This window comes from Trichoplusia ni, chromosome 17 (genome assembly GCF_003590095.1).
Source record: "Trichoplusia ni isolate ovarian cell line Hi5 chromosome 17, tn1, whole genome shotgun sequence".
Classification (NCBI taxonomy): domain Eukaryota; kingdom Metazoa; phylum Arthropoda; class Insecta; order Lepidoptera; family Noctuidae; genus Trichoplusia; species Trichoplusia ni.
This window is the reverse complement of record NC_039494.1, coordinates 3,618,401-3,637,236: the sequence shown is the minus strand read 5'-3', so window position 1 is coordinate 3,637,236 and position 18,836 is coordinate 3,618,401. Positions and strand designations below refer to the sequence as shown.

The 18,836-nt window shown below is 35.0% G+C and overlaps 2 protein-coding genes across 4 annotated transcripts in view; one reads left to right on the top strand and one right to left on the bottom strand.

The window, feature by feature from the left end:
* Positions 1-1,119: 1,119 nt before the first annotated feature.
* Positions 1,120-6,765, top strand: LOC113502321. Of its 2 annotated transcripts, XM_026883844.1 has the most exons (8): positions 1,120-1,317; positions 1,758-1,895; positions 2,246-2,427; positions 2,850-3,054; positions 4,622-4,723; positions 5,193-5,371; positions 5,900-6,194; positions 6,692-6,765. In XM_026883844.1, the coding sequence occupies exons 1-7, from the start codon at positions 1,187-1,189 to the stop codon at positions 6,175-6,177; spliced, it is 1,215 nt and encodes a 404-aa protein (XP_026739645.1). In that variant the 5' UTR covers positions 1,120-1,186; the 3' UTR covers positions 6,178-6,194; positions 6,692-6,765. The 2 variants fall into 2 exon arrangements, with proteins under 2 accessions (XP_026739645.1, XP_026739644.1); XM_026883843.1 differs by lacking the exon at positions 6,692-6,765 and having other exon boundaries at positions 5,900-6,597.
* A 4,958-nt stretch (positions 6,766-11,723) lies between these two features.
* Positions 11,724-18,836, bottom strand: part of LOC113502318 (calcium uniporter protein, mitochondrial) — a 175,584-nt gene continuing 168,471 nt past the window's right edge. For both annotated transcript variants that reach the window (XM_026883839.1, XM_026883840.1), the window contains 4 exons: positions 15,052-15,213; positions 14,190-14,393; positions 13,723-13,830; positions 11,724-12,622 (listed from right to left, as the gene is read on the bottom strand). In XM_026883839.1, the coding sequence (XP_026739640.1) occupies positions 12,464-12,622; positions 13,723-13,830; positions 14,190-14,393; positions 15,052-15,213 (633 nt within the window). In that variant the 3' untranslated portion in view covers positions 11,724-12,463. The remainder of the gene's footprint in view (positions 12,623-13,722; positions 13,831-14,189; positions 14,394-15,051; positions 15,214-18,836) is intronic.

Below are 18,836 nucleotides of genomic sequence, written 5' to 3'. Positions count from 1 at the left end.
TTGTTTTTATATTATTTGTGCCTAAAATCAAACAACTTTTCTACTGACCGTAAAATAATTAGAGAAAAAATTGCGATTCTCATGCAGTGGAAATAAAAGCCTTCCATTAATCCAATCCGAAGTTTCCCCATTATTTAACTTCTATCTACTAATTTATATGATCTAAATTTGCTCCAGATCCTTACTAAGTCCTACTTAGAATACTACTTCAAGATGCTACTTAAAAATTGATTACTAACACAAAAAGAATACAATGGTCCTTTGCTACGAGTTACAATAATTAAATTAACTATAATAGGAACAATGTGATTAGAACCACCCAGACGTGTATTCACACAATCCGAATTATTCTTATCTATAGGCCGCAAAGAGGCGTAATCAAATCGTGAGCATAATTAACAGATTTTAGCCGAGAATTGTAATGACCGTAAACGATTTGTTCCTGGTTAGAGCTAGAGGATACGGCCGCTGTATCTTTTGTGGCTGCATCTTGTTTAGGCAGTGGCATATACGAAGATATGCTATGCTATACCATGGCTACCAAAATGTGCAAGTGCTAATCGCTAAATATATATGACTTGCACGATTTTGATATTTTATACTTAGTCAAGGACATAATTAGAAATTATGGTTTATTTGAGACTGAATTTTGAGTCTTTCATGTAATGAAATGGCATGTAAGTAGGTATATGTTTTGCCCACAAGCTGCAACTGAAAGTGTCATCTTCAAAGGATGTTTTGAAATAAATTTTCTACGGATACGAAGATTTTCTTCTAAAATGAACTAAAACTACTACTACTAACGCCTAAGCAAACTAAAACTCTAAGCCTCTTTATAAAAGGTTTGTAGGATAAATGGACAAAAACTAGCAAACGCAAAACTGTGACCGAGGTTGAAAAAAAGATAGAGCTATACAGCATATGTTCTAGGGTACGAAGACATAAGTTGCACTAGGATTACACCTACTGTGTTTTCTCAAGACTCGCCTATCATAGCTGCCACTACCTCACAACCCCAACATTAATAACAATGGCGTCCGGTCGTTTTCACGCGGCATGCCTTCGCTGGACGCTCATTTTTACCGCCATATATAAGTGCTAGCATGTTTTTTACTTCACAGTAACCCGAAACTCGAACGCCTAAACATCGTGTGTGATGCAACACTAGTAGTTGTACTAAGTGACAATGTATTGGACCTACAGTGTGCTTGTTGTGTGTTTGTGTGGCGTGGTAAGGACACAAGTCATCCCCGGGAAGGCCCGGACAAGTGATGGAGACTACAACACTGTGAATACAGATGGATCTTTCGATTTTGGGTAAATATTTTCAGTGATTTAGATAATTATTTGGATTATTGAGAAAAAATTGCAAAAAAGCTTATAATTTTGTGAGCTTAAAATAATAAGTAAACCATAAATAATTATTTCTCTTAGTTTTATTTCACTCTTGAAATTTATTTGTCATTTTTGAGGTCTTAAATTGTTTTAATTGTACTGCAATGATAGATTCACTGGCAGTTACAGACTTAATTTAAAAGCTCTTAATCAAAAGGATTTTTTATCATTATTAGTGTTCTTTTGCTGATATAACTTTTTACTTAACTAATAATGAAAGAAAATATAAATAAAAAAAAAAAACAAACACCCAACATTCCATCAAAACTCCATTGTCAAAAGTTTTTTAAGCACATCGTAATACTGCATAAAAAGATTACAAAGGCTTGAGGTCGTTGCAAGTGAATGATATCTGATCTTAGGTACGCGAACAAGGACCGGGGTGCGAGCTACCACCTCGCTCATGGCAACACCAACGGCGTGGTCGGCGGGAGGTTCGGATCGAAGGACCCCGCCTCGGATACCGTGAAGGAGACTGTTTATACTGCTGGTCCTAGGGGGTGAGTTTGATTTCTTTTTACTTTTAGTATTTCAATCAGGGGTTGAGTAATTTTTATATAATGATTAAATCGATGGAGAAAATGATAGCTTTTTCTTTAGCTGAAGTTTTCTTTGTCGTATTGTGTCGTGATTTTGAGATTATTCATGATGAATAATATTACGTTTATTTACAAATCTTATTGATAATACGTCAAAAAGGGTATGAAAATGTTTACATAATAATCTTTTATTAAAAATATTGTATTTAGGTACGACACTACAATTACCATTATAATTAATAATTTCATAAATTCAAGTAAAAAAAAATCCATGCGACAACATAGTTTGACTGTTTAATCCTTCTGAACAGCTTTCGCGCGAAAGGTCCTAACGTTCATAGAAATATGGACTTGGACCAAAGACCCCGTGGGAACATAGGCAACAAAGACGACCCCTACTTTGACCCCAGCGAAGACCCCAGCTACTCGTACAAGATCGATACCAGGACATACACCAAGAATGAGAACGCTGATAGCCGAGGCGATGTTACAGGTACAAGGAACTATAACTAACAATACTTACTTCGGATTTTGATAATTTAGCTGTGTTTCAAAGGATGCAAGGTATTGCAATATTTTTTGCTTGCATTCAAGGAAAGGTACGGAATAAATAATTTGATAAATCTAATGCTTCATTGTCATATAAGTTGTACTGACTGGACTGTATTTTTTGAGCGCAGTGAAGGACCATTTGAAAACTTCGGTGTTATTACACTTTCCAGATTATTGGAGATACTATACTAGACGACATTCAGAGAAAGTGTTGTTCATAACAATGACAATTTTTTTTTAAACTACGCTTTTCAGAATTCCAAAGGCCAACCCATCTGGACAGTTATAAGATCACATTTACATGGTTCATATAGTATATTTGACTTCTTTGAATGAATTAACAACTCCTTTATAATTATCCAGGTCATTATTCCTTCGTGGACGATGTGGGAGAACGTCACGAGGTGTCTTACATAGCTGGTCGGGACACCGGATTCCACGTATCCTCAGCTTATCCTGACAATCCCAGTGTAATTGGATCTCCTTTCCACCGAGTGCCTTTGGCTAGGGGAGAGACGAAGCCAAGAGGAAGGACTGCTGTGCAAAGAGGGAGGGATGGATCGTACAGGTATGAGTATTCAATTTTAATACAGTATAAAGGTGTGTTTTTGAGGTATCTGGATGATATACACCGTGATTTTTTAGTCGCCTTACAAAAGCAGCCCAGTTCATGTATCCAATGACTAGAACACGTTCATGATAAAAAAATAGGTATTTATGATGCAATTCGTAGTTTTTTAGAAACACAGCCCTGTTGCGAGCGCGGTCCGAGCCTTGTAACAATGGTGAGGGGCGCGGGCGGCGGCAATTTTATCATTTTTAAGAGTATATTTCAGATTTCTTCTGTTTAATTTTCTTCGTTGAAAATTATCTTAGTTGATGATAAAAAAAAAAAAAACCCGCCTAGGGGTATTTTATGTCGGATACATGAACTGGGCAGCTTTTGTAAGACGACTAAAAAATCACCGTGTATATGACAATCACCAAAAAGCTTTATGGTAAGATCAGTTATTATTGCCTTATTGTATCACTAATAAACTGCCAAGTCAAACGTCGTGGGTTCGAATTCTGGCACGGATCAATGTATTTTCGAAACCATCTACGTATTACAATATAATTTTCACTAACTAAAAGCGTGTATAAGCCACGTCAGATGTCTACAGGTTGTACATCTATCACAGGATAAGGAAACAGACTTTTCTTGATTACCAACTTATAAACGTCTTCGGATGTTTATCATGCATGTTTATCGGCATGTACCCATACTAAAAGCTTGATCAAAATACTAGAGTTCGTTCAATAATACAGTAACAAAATAACAGTAATTGCTTGGGTAAGATGAGTTTCGTTTAACATCACGTATCCTTCATTTAACAGCTCTGGAGGATAAAGTTTCATTGATCTGGGTTAAAATTAAATTTATACAACAAGCATAATTTTCTGTCAAACTTTTATTGACAAAGGTACTTTATACGCGTCCATTGAACAATCTTCTAATGCAAGTATCCACGCATAAGCAACTACTAATCGGTTTTAAAATTATCTTGTATTTACCTTGTAAATAAAACTTATCATTCATCTTGGGAACCATTTAACTTAGACGTATTGTTTTGTTGAGGTAATGGATGTATACTATCACGCATACATACTTTATGATGTAGGCAGGTTTGGGTGAGATAGCGTAAACATAAATAACTAAAAGCTATAATGTTTTGATAGATTATTGGAATTATCAGAAAATTTGAAAGCTATGAAAAGCTGGAACGTAAAGATAAAAAAAAAACATTTTTTTGCAAATAAGGGGGGTTTATGTATGTGCGTAAGATGACATGAACTGTTACAGTTACCGTTCAGGCACTTTAAGCCATAAGGGATACATAAAATAATATTTGAGTCTTTATAAAAATATGTTGAATATCGAAAATTGATTTCAATCTACTTAGCAAGACAGACACTAATCTACTAAAAAATAAAATAATCTAAGGATCGTTTTAAATTTTTTGATACCACTTTTTCTGATCTTCTGACTTACCAAGTCCCAATGAACTCAACATTCCCAATAGTGTGTTACAAGTGAGTGTTCCAACAAGTAGACCACAATGGGCGTGTTACTGTTTATATTATCTTCGGCACAGGTTCATATCGGCGGGTCCTGACCAGAGGAGGACGGAGAGCAGTGACTCGCAGGGCAACGTCAGGGGCTCCTACACGTTCTTAGATGATAAGGGTGTTCAGAGGTATGTGCAGATGGTAAAATACTGATTTTAATTGATTTTTACTATTTATAGTCATACTAGCGGTCGCCTGAGGCCATGCAAGATCCTGTATTTTTTTCGTTGAAACAACCCTATGATACTTCTCATACCTCTATGGATATGTGTGAAAAGATTCATGACGATCGGTTAAGTATTTTTTGCGTGAAAGCATAACAAACAAATTTACATTCACATTTGTAATATTTATAGTTTTATTGCTATTGATTTTTAGCCTAAAATATATTGGAAGCAAGATGGCTATTAAATGGGACAAAATATAAAAAGGACCAAATACTTTATTTTCCTATTTATAGATAATACATTGTGATATTATTATGTCACATAACTATAAAATAACTATTTTGCGAGGCGGGCGGAGCCATATAAACTGTCAACGGTTTCTCATTAGTATTTTCACGACGAATTTCCTAATTAGTATTGAACTCTACAGGACCGTCAACTACATAGCGGGTCCCGGCATCGGCTACCGGATCGTGAAGAATAGCAACGACCCCTACATCCCACCGTACTTCCCCACCATCCCCAGTCCTTATGACCCTGAGTTCATCAACGCCGGCTCCAAGTATGGCGCAGGAAACCCTCCGCCGCAGTCCGATGATGTTTTTAAAGGTAAGCTGTAAATGTGAACTTTTTTAGGAAGATCTATGGTCATATCTTTCAATTTTCTCATAATGTAGATTGCTCATTCACGATGTTTGTATGTTATTTAAAATAGGTGTATTGGATGAATCACGACACCCTTTCTGCTAGCATCTTCGCCATACCCGTGGTTTCCAAAACTTGATAGCTTAACTTTAAAATTTTATTTAGCGAAAACTTCACTAAAGGTATTTGTATTTTAAATTAAACAATTGCCTAACTTTGCACTTATTTACGAAGACTCCTACTGACACACAAAGATTACGAACACGCGTATAAAGATTGAAAAAACGAGACCGACGGAGGAAAACAATAGGTTAAATGTTACGTCTAATTTATGTGCCTTCGCTGAGAATATACAGTACATTAATGTTTTGGAATCCACGGAAGACAGTCCTATTGTTTCTTTATCAGTATCATTGGTGTCATGCATGAGATAACTCAACCTTCAGCATAAGTTTAAAATAAACAAACCTTCTAAATATTCGTGTATTTTAGGACCAGACGGCACTGCAGCGTCCGGCCATGTGAAACCTCCTCCGTTCCCCGTCAGTGAGCCAGAAAGAGACAGACCGAGCAACCCCGCTCCGCCCTCTGGACCTGCTCCCGACTCTAACAACCCTGACGATTCAAGCGAGCCCTCGTATAACCCTCCCCCGCCTCCAAGCTTTGGACAAACCGCTAGCGAGGTCGACTCGGGCATCGTAGACGAAGACTCATCACCCCCAGGACCATTCGGACCCTCTCAGCCGACGAAAGGACCAGGTGATGAATAGCACCGGCAATGATTGATGTTAGTGATCTTGTATATAATTGTAGATATATTAAACGCTCCAATTTACTGTCATCACAAACGGCGCGGAACGAAGGACCAGAAAAGAGATTTTGTTTCTTCGAAACTTTGCTGTTTGGGATGCAGATAATTCGAGTGCATTAATCGACTTTTTTGGTCAGTCTTACACGTAATTTTAGTCAGTGTTCTTTAACTTAGAACAAAGTTAAAATAAATCAATAAGTTCTACATAAAATAGTCATTAAAAAGTTATGTTAGTCTTTTAAATAATACAGAATCAAAAAGGTCGATGTTATCATGTGACACAAGATCACAAGTTTCAATCCGCTTGCGAAGGCTGAAGATGCACTCGAATATTATTTATTATATTTGCTTGAACGCAATAAATATTATTCACAACCAATTTGGTTTTTATTACACCAACACCTTACGGCACGCAGCACATACAGCACCGATCGTAATAAATAAGGAAATTTGAAATGATTAAACAATTGCAGGCAAGCCGGGCCGGCCGTCGAGCAAGCCTTATAGGCCGGCGAAGAAACCCTATGTGCCACTAAAACCTTTCCAGTCCACGAACGATATAAGCGACGGTGTAGATGAGGGCAATGATAGTCCACAATTCGCTGTAGGCTTTAATATAAATCATAGTAACAGACCCGGTACCACGATCATTCGGAACTTAGGACGGGACTATTTTGGGGTACCGCCCGGCGTTTCTGTAAGAGCTCATGTCCAAAGCATTGACTTATACCCTTTTGGTTCTAAGCCGATATCGCCGGCCGAAGCCTTAGAGAATGACCAAACATAATATTGACCTGAGACGTACATCTACATCGAGTATTATAATGTAAGGATTGTTTTTAAGAAATAAACTTATCAAGATATCATAGTGTTTGATTTGGAACTTGGTGCTGTACGGCTGATTAATACATGTATGGACATCATATTTGGATGTAGGTTTTAGCAACCAACATTAAATATGGACACGATGGTTGAAGGTAGATCTTAGAAGTATTTGAAACCCGACTGATTTGATAACCACCAAAGTGTTTGTCGCCTATCGAGGTCCTTATCTGGACAAAGGCCGCTCCCAAATAGCACCATAGTAGTTTTAGTGAGGTAAGTATACAACACACCCCGGGTCCATACTTGTATTAATTCATCTTCAAAAGACCGGACGCATTTTGAACAAGTCCTTTTCAAAAAAAGAGGTAAAATTCTTTAAATGATTTTTTTGATGCGAAGAGGACTAAAACCATTCTGTAATTATAGTTTTTATTTAATATTACAATAACCAAAGTCTGTAGCCCACAATTTTTCCACACCGAGGTACACCAAAAATGAAACAACAAATAATTTTACAAAATTTATTCGAACAACACGACTGTAATAACAAAATGCAAAATAGTAACTGTTACAAGGAGTCGGGTTGTATGTGTGTGTGTGTGACGTCACTCCCTGCCTCACTCCCGGAACACCCCATAGTATAACGATAGAGGATTAATGCAAAAAGGTGTAACAAAGATAACAAGATATTAACATTGGAAGGGTTAATTTTGGCAATCTCAATAAGTGAAATATTAACAGGAAAATTGTGGATAAATAAATTTAGTCTAAATAGATATTTTTTTTATAATTAAGTACCTAACTACTCGATTGTGAAATTGAAACAATGTCTAATATATTTTTTTATAATTTCAAAAATGTTTAATATTGGTTACAGTTCTCTAGGATATTTAAATAAATTTTATAGATAATGAAGTGTAAATATTGTAAGAATTTTTTAATAAATAAATTACTATCAATAAGTATGCATAATATAAATAAACTATTTTAAAACAATGTGTCTATCAACTAAAATAGAGTGTGCGATATAGAAACTCCGCCTACTTATTACTTAACCCGCAACTACTCACTGTACTTTCGTTATGATTATACAAAACTATTCTTAATTTCGAATAATTTCGCATAACTTTATACGATAAGTTTGTAAGTAGTAGAGGTTAACGTCAACCTCTCGCCCACCGTTCGTCCATCAAAATTGTATAATAACTAACTATGGTACAACGAACAATCTAACTATCTCCTTTATAACATCTAGAAGACTTCAAGAACATTGTGAACTAAAGGAAACTCACTTATTCGAAAAATACAGATTCAAAAATAATGAAATATAATAGTAATTCACTTTGCTACAGTAAATAAACTTTAATTAACTGAAGCTTTGCTTCTCAACCTTACATCTAGGTATGTATATAAAATGTCTATTCATATTAATAGAAAAACATGACATAGTAAAAGACTATAAAAGGCAAATTAGCAAATCACAAGAAGAAGCCGTTATTGAGCGAATAATTTTATGTGCGTGCTTATAATTAGATACAAGGGCTATATACAAAGAGTTTTAGACCGTATTCCTAAGGCCTTAAGAGTCAAGAACGCCTTTCCCTGTTACAAGAATGGAAAAAGCTTTATTTAAATAATCGCTGACATTACTTTGTCGCATAGTTCTTACTTTCCAAATATAATCTAATTTATATTTTTTCTTTGTCTACGGATGACTGGACCTTAAAGTGAAGGTTTTTCAGCTTAACGAGTTCATGGACATAGCCTCTCCCAAGTAACAACAACACCCAGTCCTCCTCCTTCCACATCCGGTTCGAGCCAGCTGCCTTTTTAGGTCTTCGGGCTGAAGGGAGAGGGGGGAGGGGTAAAGTGAAGCGTACAAGCGTTTATGTCATGAACGAATACTTGTCTGAGTATGGGTGGTCGTCAAACCCCGACACAAAGATTGAATACGTTAGTGCGTGAAATTTTTCACTTGGCTGAAGGAGCTTTTATTTCCGATCATCGATCAAGAACTCGTTGCAACAAATGTTTCCGTATGTCATCCGTAGTACCACCACTAGACATTTACACTTTCGATCTCCATCCCTTATTTTAGTGCAAAAAGATGTAAACAATAACACGTCTCAGTGAGTCCCTTTCTTACCAACTAATTCAGATCTGCACGCTTACTATAAACTCTAACAGGATGGATGGAGATGTCAGAACGAGATGGCAATAGGTTTGGTATAGAGCGCCATTTCTCTCCTACAATCAACGATCCTGCTTCAAGAGGTCACAATTCAAGCACTGGTATTAATAAATTGAATTACTTTCGACCTTTTCCGATTACATCTACGTATTTTAAACCTTACCATATTCATATCAACCTGCAAAAGCCATGTTATTTTCTCTTTCAACGAAATTTCATCAAACTCATTACTTCGATGTAAGTTGTTGTCTATAAGTTATATTTTACGTATGTAACTGTTATTATTCGCCTAATGTACGTTCTGTTCTAACTTTCTATGGACTGATTAATGTATTTTCACATTAAATTCACAGCCAATATTTATCCTACAACTGCCTATGTTTTTTATTAAGAATGCTGCGAATTATAAGTTAAGCTAATGAACTAACTATGATTATAAAGCACGTTACGATAATATGCAAGTAAGTAGAGATTGGAAAGTATACAGGTAGGTTGGAAATACTTAAAACTTAATTTATGCTTAGGTTAACTTAGTTGAATCATTATAAAGTTTGAAATGTAAACTGGGCCTTTTATATATGAGGCATGAACGATAAACTCTTTCATGTAATAGAGATGATGACAATATTTTTACATTTTTCGTATTGTAGATTAACGCATAATAGTGGACATTCTGTTTTTTTTTGTCTCACAAACATAAATTGATCAATTTACAATAAATGAAAGTAACGTGTGATGTCACGATTGTGTATAAATTTTACAAAATCGTTAGGTCACAAAACCCCCTCTCCGTAACTTTAAAGCATTTCATATTTGTCAATTATTGTTTCTTAGAAAAAGGATAAAGAAAAGTGTTTATATTTTTTAATTATCTAACTCGATTGGATAACTAATAGCTTTTTACTTTTCAGACCCAGTCACCATCCCTATTACCTAGTCGCATAGAGCGGTTGAGGAGGCTGTTACAAGAGTTGCTTACCCTCGTGTTTACAAAAGGCTTTATGATAACATATTTATAATGGTTAGGTTACAGTTCGTCTTCTAGCTTACGTCACACTATTCAATACGTAGGTAAGTAAACTGCTAACCTAACACTTGAGCCTAATTTAAATAGAAAATTAAAACTAAATACAAAAACTGCTGACAAGTTATGCGATAACCAATGAATCTAGAAGTTACAGTTTTGAAAGACAACATAATTTTACGTAGTCATTATAGACATATTTTTATCTAAAAAATATTTTGACTATCCCGATTGCTGACCGAACAATGTCAAACAAAACTGTTTCTTCCATATTACTCATAATGTATAAATCTAAAACATTTTACCCTAATTTAAAGTAAATAAACACCCTTAACTTAATTTAACAATCCGCATATAAACACAAAAATTCTGAAGACTTATAGGTAAAATAAAATTAGTACTTTTTGGACATGTTAGCCACTGAACACACGGTAATATTCTATTTAAACTTTAATTTTAAACAACTGGCAACACTGTACAATGAAAATATAAGCCTCGGCAATAGACTAAAAAAACTGACATTCTAGTATGATACCTTAAAATTATAAAAAGAAAAGAAAAATATATTAAATTCAGTATTTAAATGGTATTTGCAGCCTTAACTTCCTTTTAAAATAAAATAATTGTTAATTAAATGTAAAAAAACAAAGTCAAGTTGTAAAAACAATGCAACTCTGAAATTACTGACAAAAATAATACTTTTTATACAACAAAATAATTATTAAGAAGATAAATTCTCAAATATTTCTGGCCTGTACTTGAATGTTTATCTAAATAATTATACAATATTTCTGTGCGTTTTCGTCAAAAGCACCTTTTTATGAATATTACAAAATGCTTTACGAAGCGATAACTTCACATTGTAAACCGCTTTGTAACGTAACGCGTTATGACGCGTTTTTTCTAAAACCGTTCTCAAATTCAAAGAAACTTTCGTTCCACTTCAATACATAAAATTTGAATTTAGATGAATAAATGTTATCACTTCTGTCAAGCATCACAAGACACACTTTTTCTTTTGAAATAAATCAGCATTTCCTAACATATTTTAGGAGTTATTTTAAAATAAAAACAAAAGACATACGAGTTGTTTAAATTACGTATACTGCCTTTTTTCTGTACTTACGCCATTGCATATTCTGACTATGCAACAATACTTCTTAAACTTCATCGTTTTTCGTCTTTTAAGGTTTTATTCAGACTGACTTACCAAGACTGTTAGTTAGACTAGAAATCTTTAACTCTATGTTACAAAAACATCCCAGACAATTCGAAATCCAAAATCGTACTACTTGGCACCTAACTGTTAGTATATTGCACATTAAAGCAAAAAATTGAATTAAATCATAAAATAAATATTACATAGGAAACATAATTCTGAGCAAATTTTTAATGAACTAATAAAATAATAATTTAAATATTTAACTAATTTTCTAAATTAACTGAGATGAAAAATTCACTCAAATATTTTTCTAGATTGTTTGTAACAAGGCAAGATATTTTTTTTGGTTTCCTTACTATGGGACGTACAACTGTCATTATTTAAAATGTTTTTATTTTTACGAAGAATTGAAATGGGACTATTTCATTACAATTTTACAACTGGTCGTTTACAAAAGGCTAAAATGCTCGTACACACATGATCGCGATGAATAAAACACAACATTAATCTATGGTTAGTAAAGAAAAACCGAATAGTCTATGCCAATTTTATTTAAAGTAAATAATCTTTTTGGCATTTATTTTGTACTTTTAAATCAATTATAATAAACGTTTTCGTGAAATAACAATCGATCAAATAAAATATTAATTTCGATGTTTTCTTTTATGTTTTCATAACCTATCAAAAGACTATTTACTTTTGTAATAAAATGAATTCAAATTTTAAAGTTCTAACGATGTTAGTTCAAATTATACAGTATCCATCTGAAACCTCATTCCAACCAAAAATTCACTATCAAAACACGTTAAAAAACAGCTTCAAAAAATTCAAAAACATTTTCAATATTTTAAAAACACAATATAACGTTACATTAAAAATTCAAAAACAGTACACTGACAATTTCTGTTGCCAACTTAACAAAACAAAATTCTAAATTCGAATTCACACGAGCAAGCGTTACAGTTTATAATCAACAAGCATTTTATTTCTAAACAACCGTCGTATCGCGCTTACCGCTTGGGGCGCGTGATTTTCAGCCAATATTACGTGATCTTCATCTTCTTACTGGTTTCCTCCAGCATGTCCTTGATCTTGGTGAGAGGGGAGCGCTTGTCGTCTCCTCCTTTTATCTGGTAGGAGGCCGGGAGGTGAATGTGTAGGGGGTCGCGCAGACGACCTAGGTCTTTTTCAACTTTTGCCACCTGTAACATCAGATCAGGTTCTGTAGTATCAGGTCTAAGTAAATGTGAGTCTGAATCGCGATCCTAAGGATTAAGTAAGAAAAGAGTAAAGAAAGACTGTCTCATTGCAACAAAACTTGGTCAGCCATCACCCAAATTTAGTTTTTTCCTGATTTTGTTGTAAAAAATTTGTAACTTAAGTATGTTTCTACAACTAACTATAGATCCTATCAAATAACCATATTTTTCTCTATAAAATTAATCGATGGTTACGTTTCAATAGAACTTCCAAGTTTACGACACAGTTATAAACATTTAGAAACGTCGACATTTATTACTATGTAGGTTCCAAGACCGCCTGTCAGTAACTACTTAGTGTTCGTGACGTTAAGTCTAGCCAGTCATAAACTGCAGGCGCTGTCGTTAGACTGAATTTAATGTATGAGTTGAGGAAGTTTTAGTGTAAGGTGGTTTTGTGTAGGATCGATTGAGAAACTAAGCACTTAAATTGTAATCAATCAACTTAGAGTATCGCGGTGCACCGCTGAATACAAGACTTCCCCAAATTGAGCCACAACCGTTATTAGACTTCATTCAGTCCGAGCTACCTTTTTATGTCATCAGACAATCGCGCTGGGTAGTGAGTGAATTGTGAAATTGCGTTTTCTGATTCGTGGTCTCCTTACAAGGACTCTTCTTTCCCAATTTCAATTTCGAATTTCATCCTTTAAAGAAGCTCCGAGGAAAGCTCGCGGAACAACTTTTAGCCTGTAAGTTGATCTGGCCCTTTTGTTAGCTTCTACGTTTAGGTGTCGTAAGTCATGACAGGCAGCACACTTCAGTCTCATTTAAAGAGTACTGTTTTATGGCGAAAATAAATACTCTTCAATAAAATTATAAGGTCTGACTCCTAATTGAATACCCAACAAAACTAAATTTACTTTCTTTTCAATTTTGCAAAATTGTATTCCCAACTTACATCCATCATCCACGTCTGTACACATGTTGCTTCTCTATTACAAGGAACAAGAAAGTTCTGCTTCGCAAAAAAAGTTCCAATTAATTCCGGTACCTTGTAAGTCTGTCATTAATGATTGAAGTTGAGTAATTAGAAGTCTCACCTCGTCCTTAAGATGGTTATAATGGTTGATGTCGAGGCCGATCTTTTTCGCCTTTTTATGAAGAGTCAACAGGTGTTGCCGGTCCTTCACGTCGGGTAACACGTACTCCTGAAATTGGTTGGGTAGCTTTTAGGGTAACGTTTAAATTTTAATTAAAAAGTTAATACATCCAGTAATCGTAGCAATAGTATTTTCCACCAAGTACCAAATGAAAATAAAGAAGTAGCTTATTTCGAAGTTGAAAAAATAGGATTGTTAAATTTGACTTAAAACCCATCTTTCAATATTTTTTCTTTCTTAGTCTCATTTTATTAAACTGAAATGCAACTATGATATGAAGCTATTACTAGCTAGGTATTACTAGCAGTTCACATATCGACAACAAATTGAACCATCTTCTAAGAACAACGACTACCTCATTGTGATCTCGCAACCCAGCCAAAAAAAAACACCAACTTTAAACGTACCTGTTTAGTCAAAACGAAGTAAGCATAGGCTGCCATAGCAGTGCCGTAGGTGACGAAGTAGGTGACGGGTTCCATGATGTCCCAGGAGTACTCCCACCAGGTGAGACGCGCGAGCACTCCAAACTGCACGCCCATGAGGCCGAGCCCCACCCACGTGAGGGCTGACGTGCGCCGCGTGGTCTCCACCTCCAAACTCAAACGCTTCTGGAATATCATTGAAGGGGTTCATAAAACCTCTATCTTTAACATTAAAGGTAACTTTGCCGCGACTTCATTTTAGAGGTGGGAAAAAGTACTGCATTATAGCCAATGTGGTGCTATAGCAGCGATAGGCGTTCTGTAAGCAGTGGCGATGCTTCTGCGCTCCATAAAAAGTATGTGATAAATTGCACAAGCATTTACAAAATTCCCCAGTTCACTTCTGCTGTGCGAGAGAATCAACAAGATTATCAAAACGCAATTTATGTAATAAACACAGAAGGTAAAAGTATATTTCGTAAGAAAATTTAAGGAGACAGCATTTTAAATATTATAGAATATTCAGTCTATTTGCATCCACACCCACGTTACATTTTACTGACGTGGGAGGCCTGCGCAAGTAAACAGTAACGTTTTTTTGTAGCGCTTTTGATCTCATAAAATTGGCAAATTAGAATGTTTGAAGGTTGACCATAATTTTAAGTTTATGGACAATCATTTTCTATAAGACCATAATATATTTAAGAGTACGTAACAACAGGCTTTGACGAATGCGAATACATCTCTTAGAGGTATAACTTACAGCTTTTCAGAGTGACCAACAGTGGCTTATTTAGTACCACTTTCTTATACATTATTTGAATTACGGTCTAAAGGATATTACCTCCTCCAAAGGCTGTAGTTCAGTGGAGAGCTTCTCCAGTTGAGCTCTGAGCTCACGTTCCTTCCTTATCTGGTGTTCGCGTACGTTCAGGGCCTCGTAGAGCTGGTTCACCAAGTTCCGGACGTCACTCAACCGCGTAACCTCCTCTTGGCTCAAGCGCTCCTGTTAACAATACAAAATGGGAAATTTTGAATTGAAATATAAATTGGGTAAATCAATCTAAATTGTAATTAACTGATGAGTATTTGAACGACCAGGTGTTTTTTTTTCGAATACCTAAGGCTATTGAAAATAAAAATATTTCTACGCACCGAAATAATAATAAATAAATAACACGTTAAAACACGTTTTATGTAAAAAAAAACAACCTAAATCTAGTCCCCCATGTATTGAATTCGGTTATACTACGAGCGAGAGAAATTTACCATTTTTCAGAATTTGAATATGAATACAAAAATAATACATCAATTTTGCGTAGCGTGATTTATTGTTTTTAGTATCACGAATGTCGGATTAAATTGGGAAACTATAACACATCGCGACAGGGCTTCGAGCCGACCCAATTCTCTTTTGTCGTTTGATTTGCAAAATATATTTGACTACCTACTACGCTAAATTGGAATTCTAAGCATGATTTGCCTGGTTGATAGGATTTAGAGTACTGGGTAAACACAGTAAGTTAGCAAACTTTCGCAAATTCTAAACGGCTTTAACAAATGTTTGGATCTAGCTCAGCTACTTATGATTGATTATATTTACGACATACAAGTATGAGTATGAAATAAAACTGATTCTAACAAGATACAAAGAAATAATGCACTATCAAAATCAAAATCAAAAAGTTTTTATTTCAAATAGGCCGTATCTCAGGCACTTTTAAAACGTTATATTACTGACTCTAGTTGCACGGTTCCAAAGTGTCCGAGGGTGTATGTATCGTAGGCCTAAAAATAATCTATTTATGAGGGAACGCTGGCTCGTGTACAAACCTTCGGGCCCCGTAAACATAATAAAAGAGAAAATAACTTAATACATTTGACGTTTATGAGCATAAATAAGGAGAATCTATTGCGATACTCAGTTCTTGGCACACCGTTGTTTACGGAGGAAGTACAGACAGCAACGAGACTCGACAAACAAAATCTATTTTACAAAGTACTCAAAAATATATGGAAACGTTAAAATGTCGCCATCTTATAAGTTTGTAGTTGTTAGTGCAATTGTTTTCAAGTCACAAAAGTTTTCTCGATGTTTTGTCGAGTGGCAACTGTTTCCTAAATCCGAATGTGGTTATGGTGTTTTTGTGCTGACTGTACGATTTCGGGAGAAGGGATGGGAGGACAGTTCTGTTAGAATACGTGCCGCATCTCATGTAATATGGACGAGGCGTAGATTAACATCCGGAGACCGCTTGTTTGAGCACACGGTTTTGGCAAAACTTCGTACCGCGTAGAACAGCAGAATTACGTTGATTCCATGGATGAATTATGGGAGAATCGGAGAGATTAGACGTGTAAGCTTAACACGAGATCAAATCTGCTTTTGTTTTTTGAGTTTTGCCGTCTTGGGATGGTTGGTATTTATTATAGAAGGCCTACATTCAAGAGGGGATGACGATAGGTAAAACATATTATGACGATGTCAGAAAATCTTGATTTCATTCGGATGTAAATTTGTACGATACGTTCTAGTCCGATTCGAAATAAAATTCTGTATAAGCCTTGCAAATATTTATAGCTACGAGAAGCACATAGTAACTGCTGTAATAAAGTCGTAAACATGTTGTCTTATGACCGCTATTTGTTCAAGAAGCGCAATAATAAAAGTTGCCAAATAACTTTTTCGGACGAAAGGACCAACATTATTTTCAATGAGACAACTTCATATGTATGGAAATAGTTGCGCCAATTTCACAATATTGAACAGTGGCGAATGGTAGTAGCCGTAGTAAACGTTGGCAATAAACAAATTAATAGTTGGTGTTTTTTTTCACCACGTAGACTATCTAAAGAAACCATTCCAATCATCCCTCCGTCGTCTTTTTGAGCGTTTAGATCAAAGCTAATTCGATAAAACTGTAGAAATTGCATTAGTCTACGCATATCACGCAAATATTCAAAAATTGTCCTGTCCTGTCAGGTACAAAAAATAACCAAACCCAGAGTAAATTACTACTACATTTTTATACAGTAATCTAGGTCTATGGATCCCGGTAGAAATTTATACGTCAAAGCGAGTTAAAATTCCATCTCTATGAAAACTATTTTGCTTGCTATGTCAACTGACACGTCACCAACGGATTTCATTGGAACGACAGCGAATAAAATTGGGTTGGTTTCAATTAGTCTAGTTTTTGGGATTGGATAAACAGAGGCTGGGTTTTTATGTACACTGAGCCTGAAGTTTTTATTTTTCTATCTAAAAATAATATGTTCTTTTGCAAGCAGTATTTTTTCAGTAGCGAAACGAGTATCATAAAAACATTTGATTGTAAGATATTGAATCCGTTTTCCAAAACGATGAAAATCTAATCAATTGTCGGACTAGCGATCGACGATCTTGGTTATGATCAAAAAACTATTAATCAAACACACTGCTTGAAATGATTGGTGATAACTTTATTCTGATTGATTAAATATTGATCAGACCGCCGGAATAGCTATGACTATTAAGTAGAAATGCGTGGCCAAGGATATCAGTCTTCTAGAACTCTTCTAGAACAGTGCATTATAGCTTCATTTACCTAGCCGTACGCAATTTTATTTTTATTTCAATCTTTGACTATATCTTACTGCCTATACATTAAAGAACATAATCCCATAAACATGTATTCCCATATTATACAGGGGTGCATAACATACAGGTTTCTAAGTCCTAACATCTTGAAACTAGTGATCGTGCTTGGTAGACATGTGTTTACTAACACGTTTCAGTGCTTCTGTTACTAAGCTGCCACTTAGGAGCAGATTGGCTCTGAGAGAGATTGCAAGGAAATTCTAGCTATTGAGTATAATATTTCAAAATATTCAGAACATGAGCTAAAATAGCTTGTTGTTCTATCGTACACGTTTTTGTCGATGCGTTTTTCTCTGAAAAATGCGATATTATAGATGAAAACATTTTCAATATTTTTCACTTTTTGCTGAAGCTGCATATTGATATTTGTGATGCAGAAACCCAAATTTTACATAACGAGATTGTGGGATTAAACTTTTACCAAAAAAAAACCTAACCTAATATTTGCTATTAGAAACATAACTACTATCAATAAATCAAAATTTAAGTGCTTCGCACTTGTTCTTAAATCGACTTCCATCTTTCTGTATTATATGCCATCTCTTTCACTTCCTTATATGTTGATACAGCGCAGAAGTGTCAACATAAAAAAACACTATGACAAATAATATTTCTATTCAATTCCATTACAAAATATGGAGACTAGTTTTAGCTTATAAACATAACTTTACCTCTCAGACCGGAATACTTTAAATTTTAATATTTTCCATACGAAAACAAAAGTAATCTTAGAAGTGCGAAGTGCATTGTTCTAGTTCGTCCATGTTATAGCTTGTTCATCAATTTTTTATATACCTATTTTATAGCAGTTGTCGGCTACAGAGGAAGTTTTCTTATAGGCAATAACGTCTATCAAAGTTTTCTAGTAAGGCAGGAGGATTGAGTGGGAAAAACTTGTTAGTGTAAAATTGAATTGTTTTTCTTTGTTAAAATTATAAGATTTCAGACCGAACAGAATTATTACCCTGGTTAAAATATATAAAAAGTTT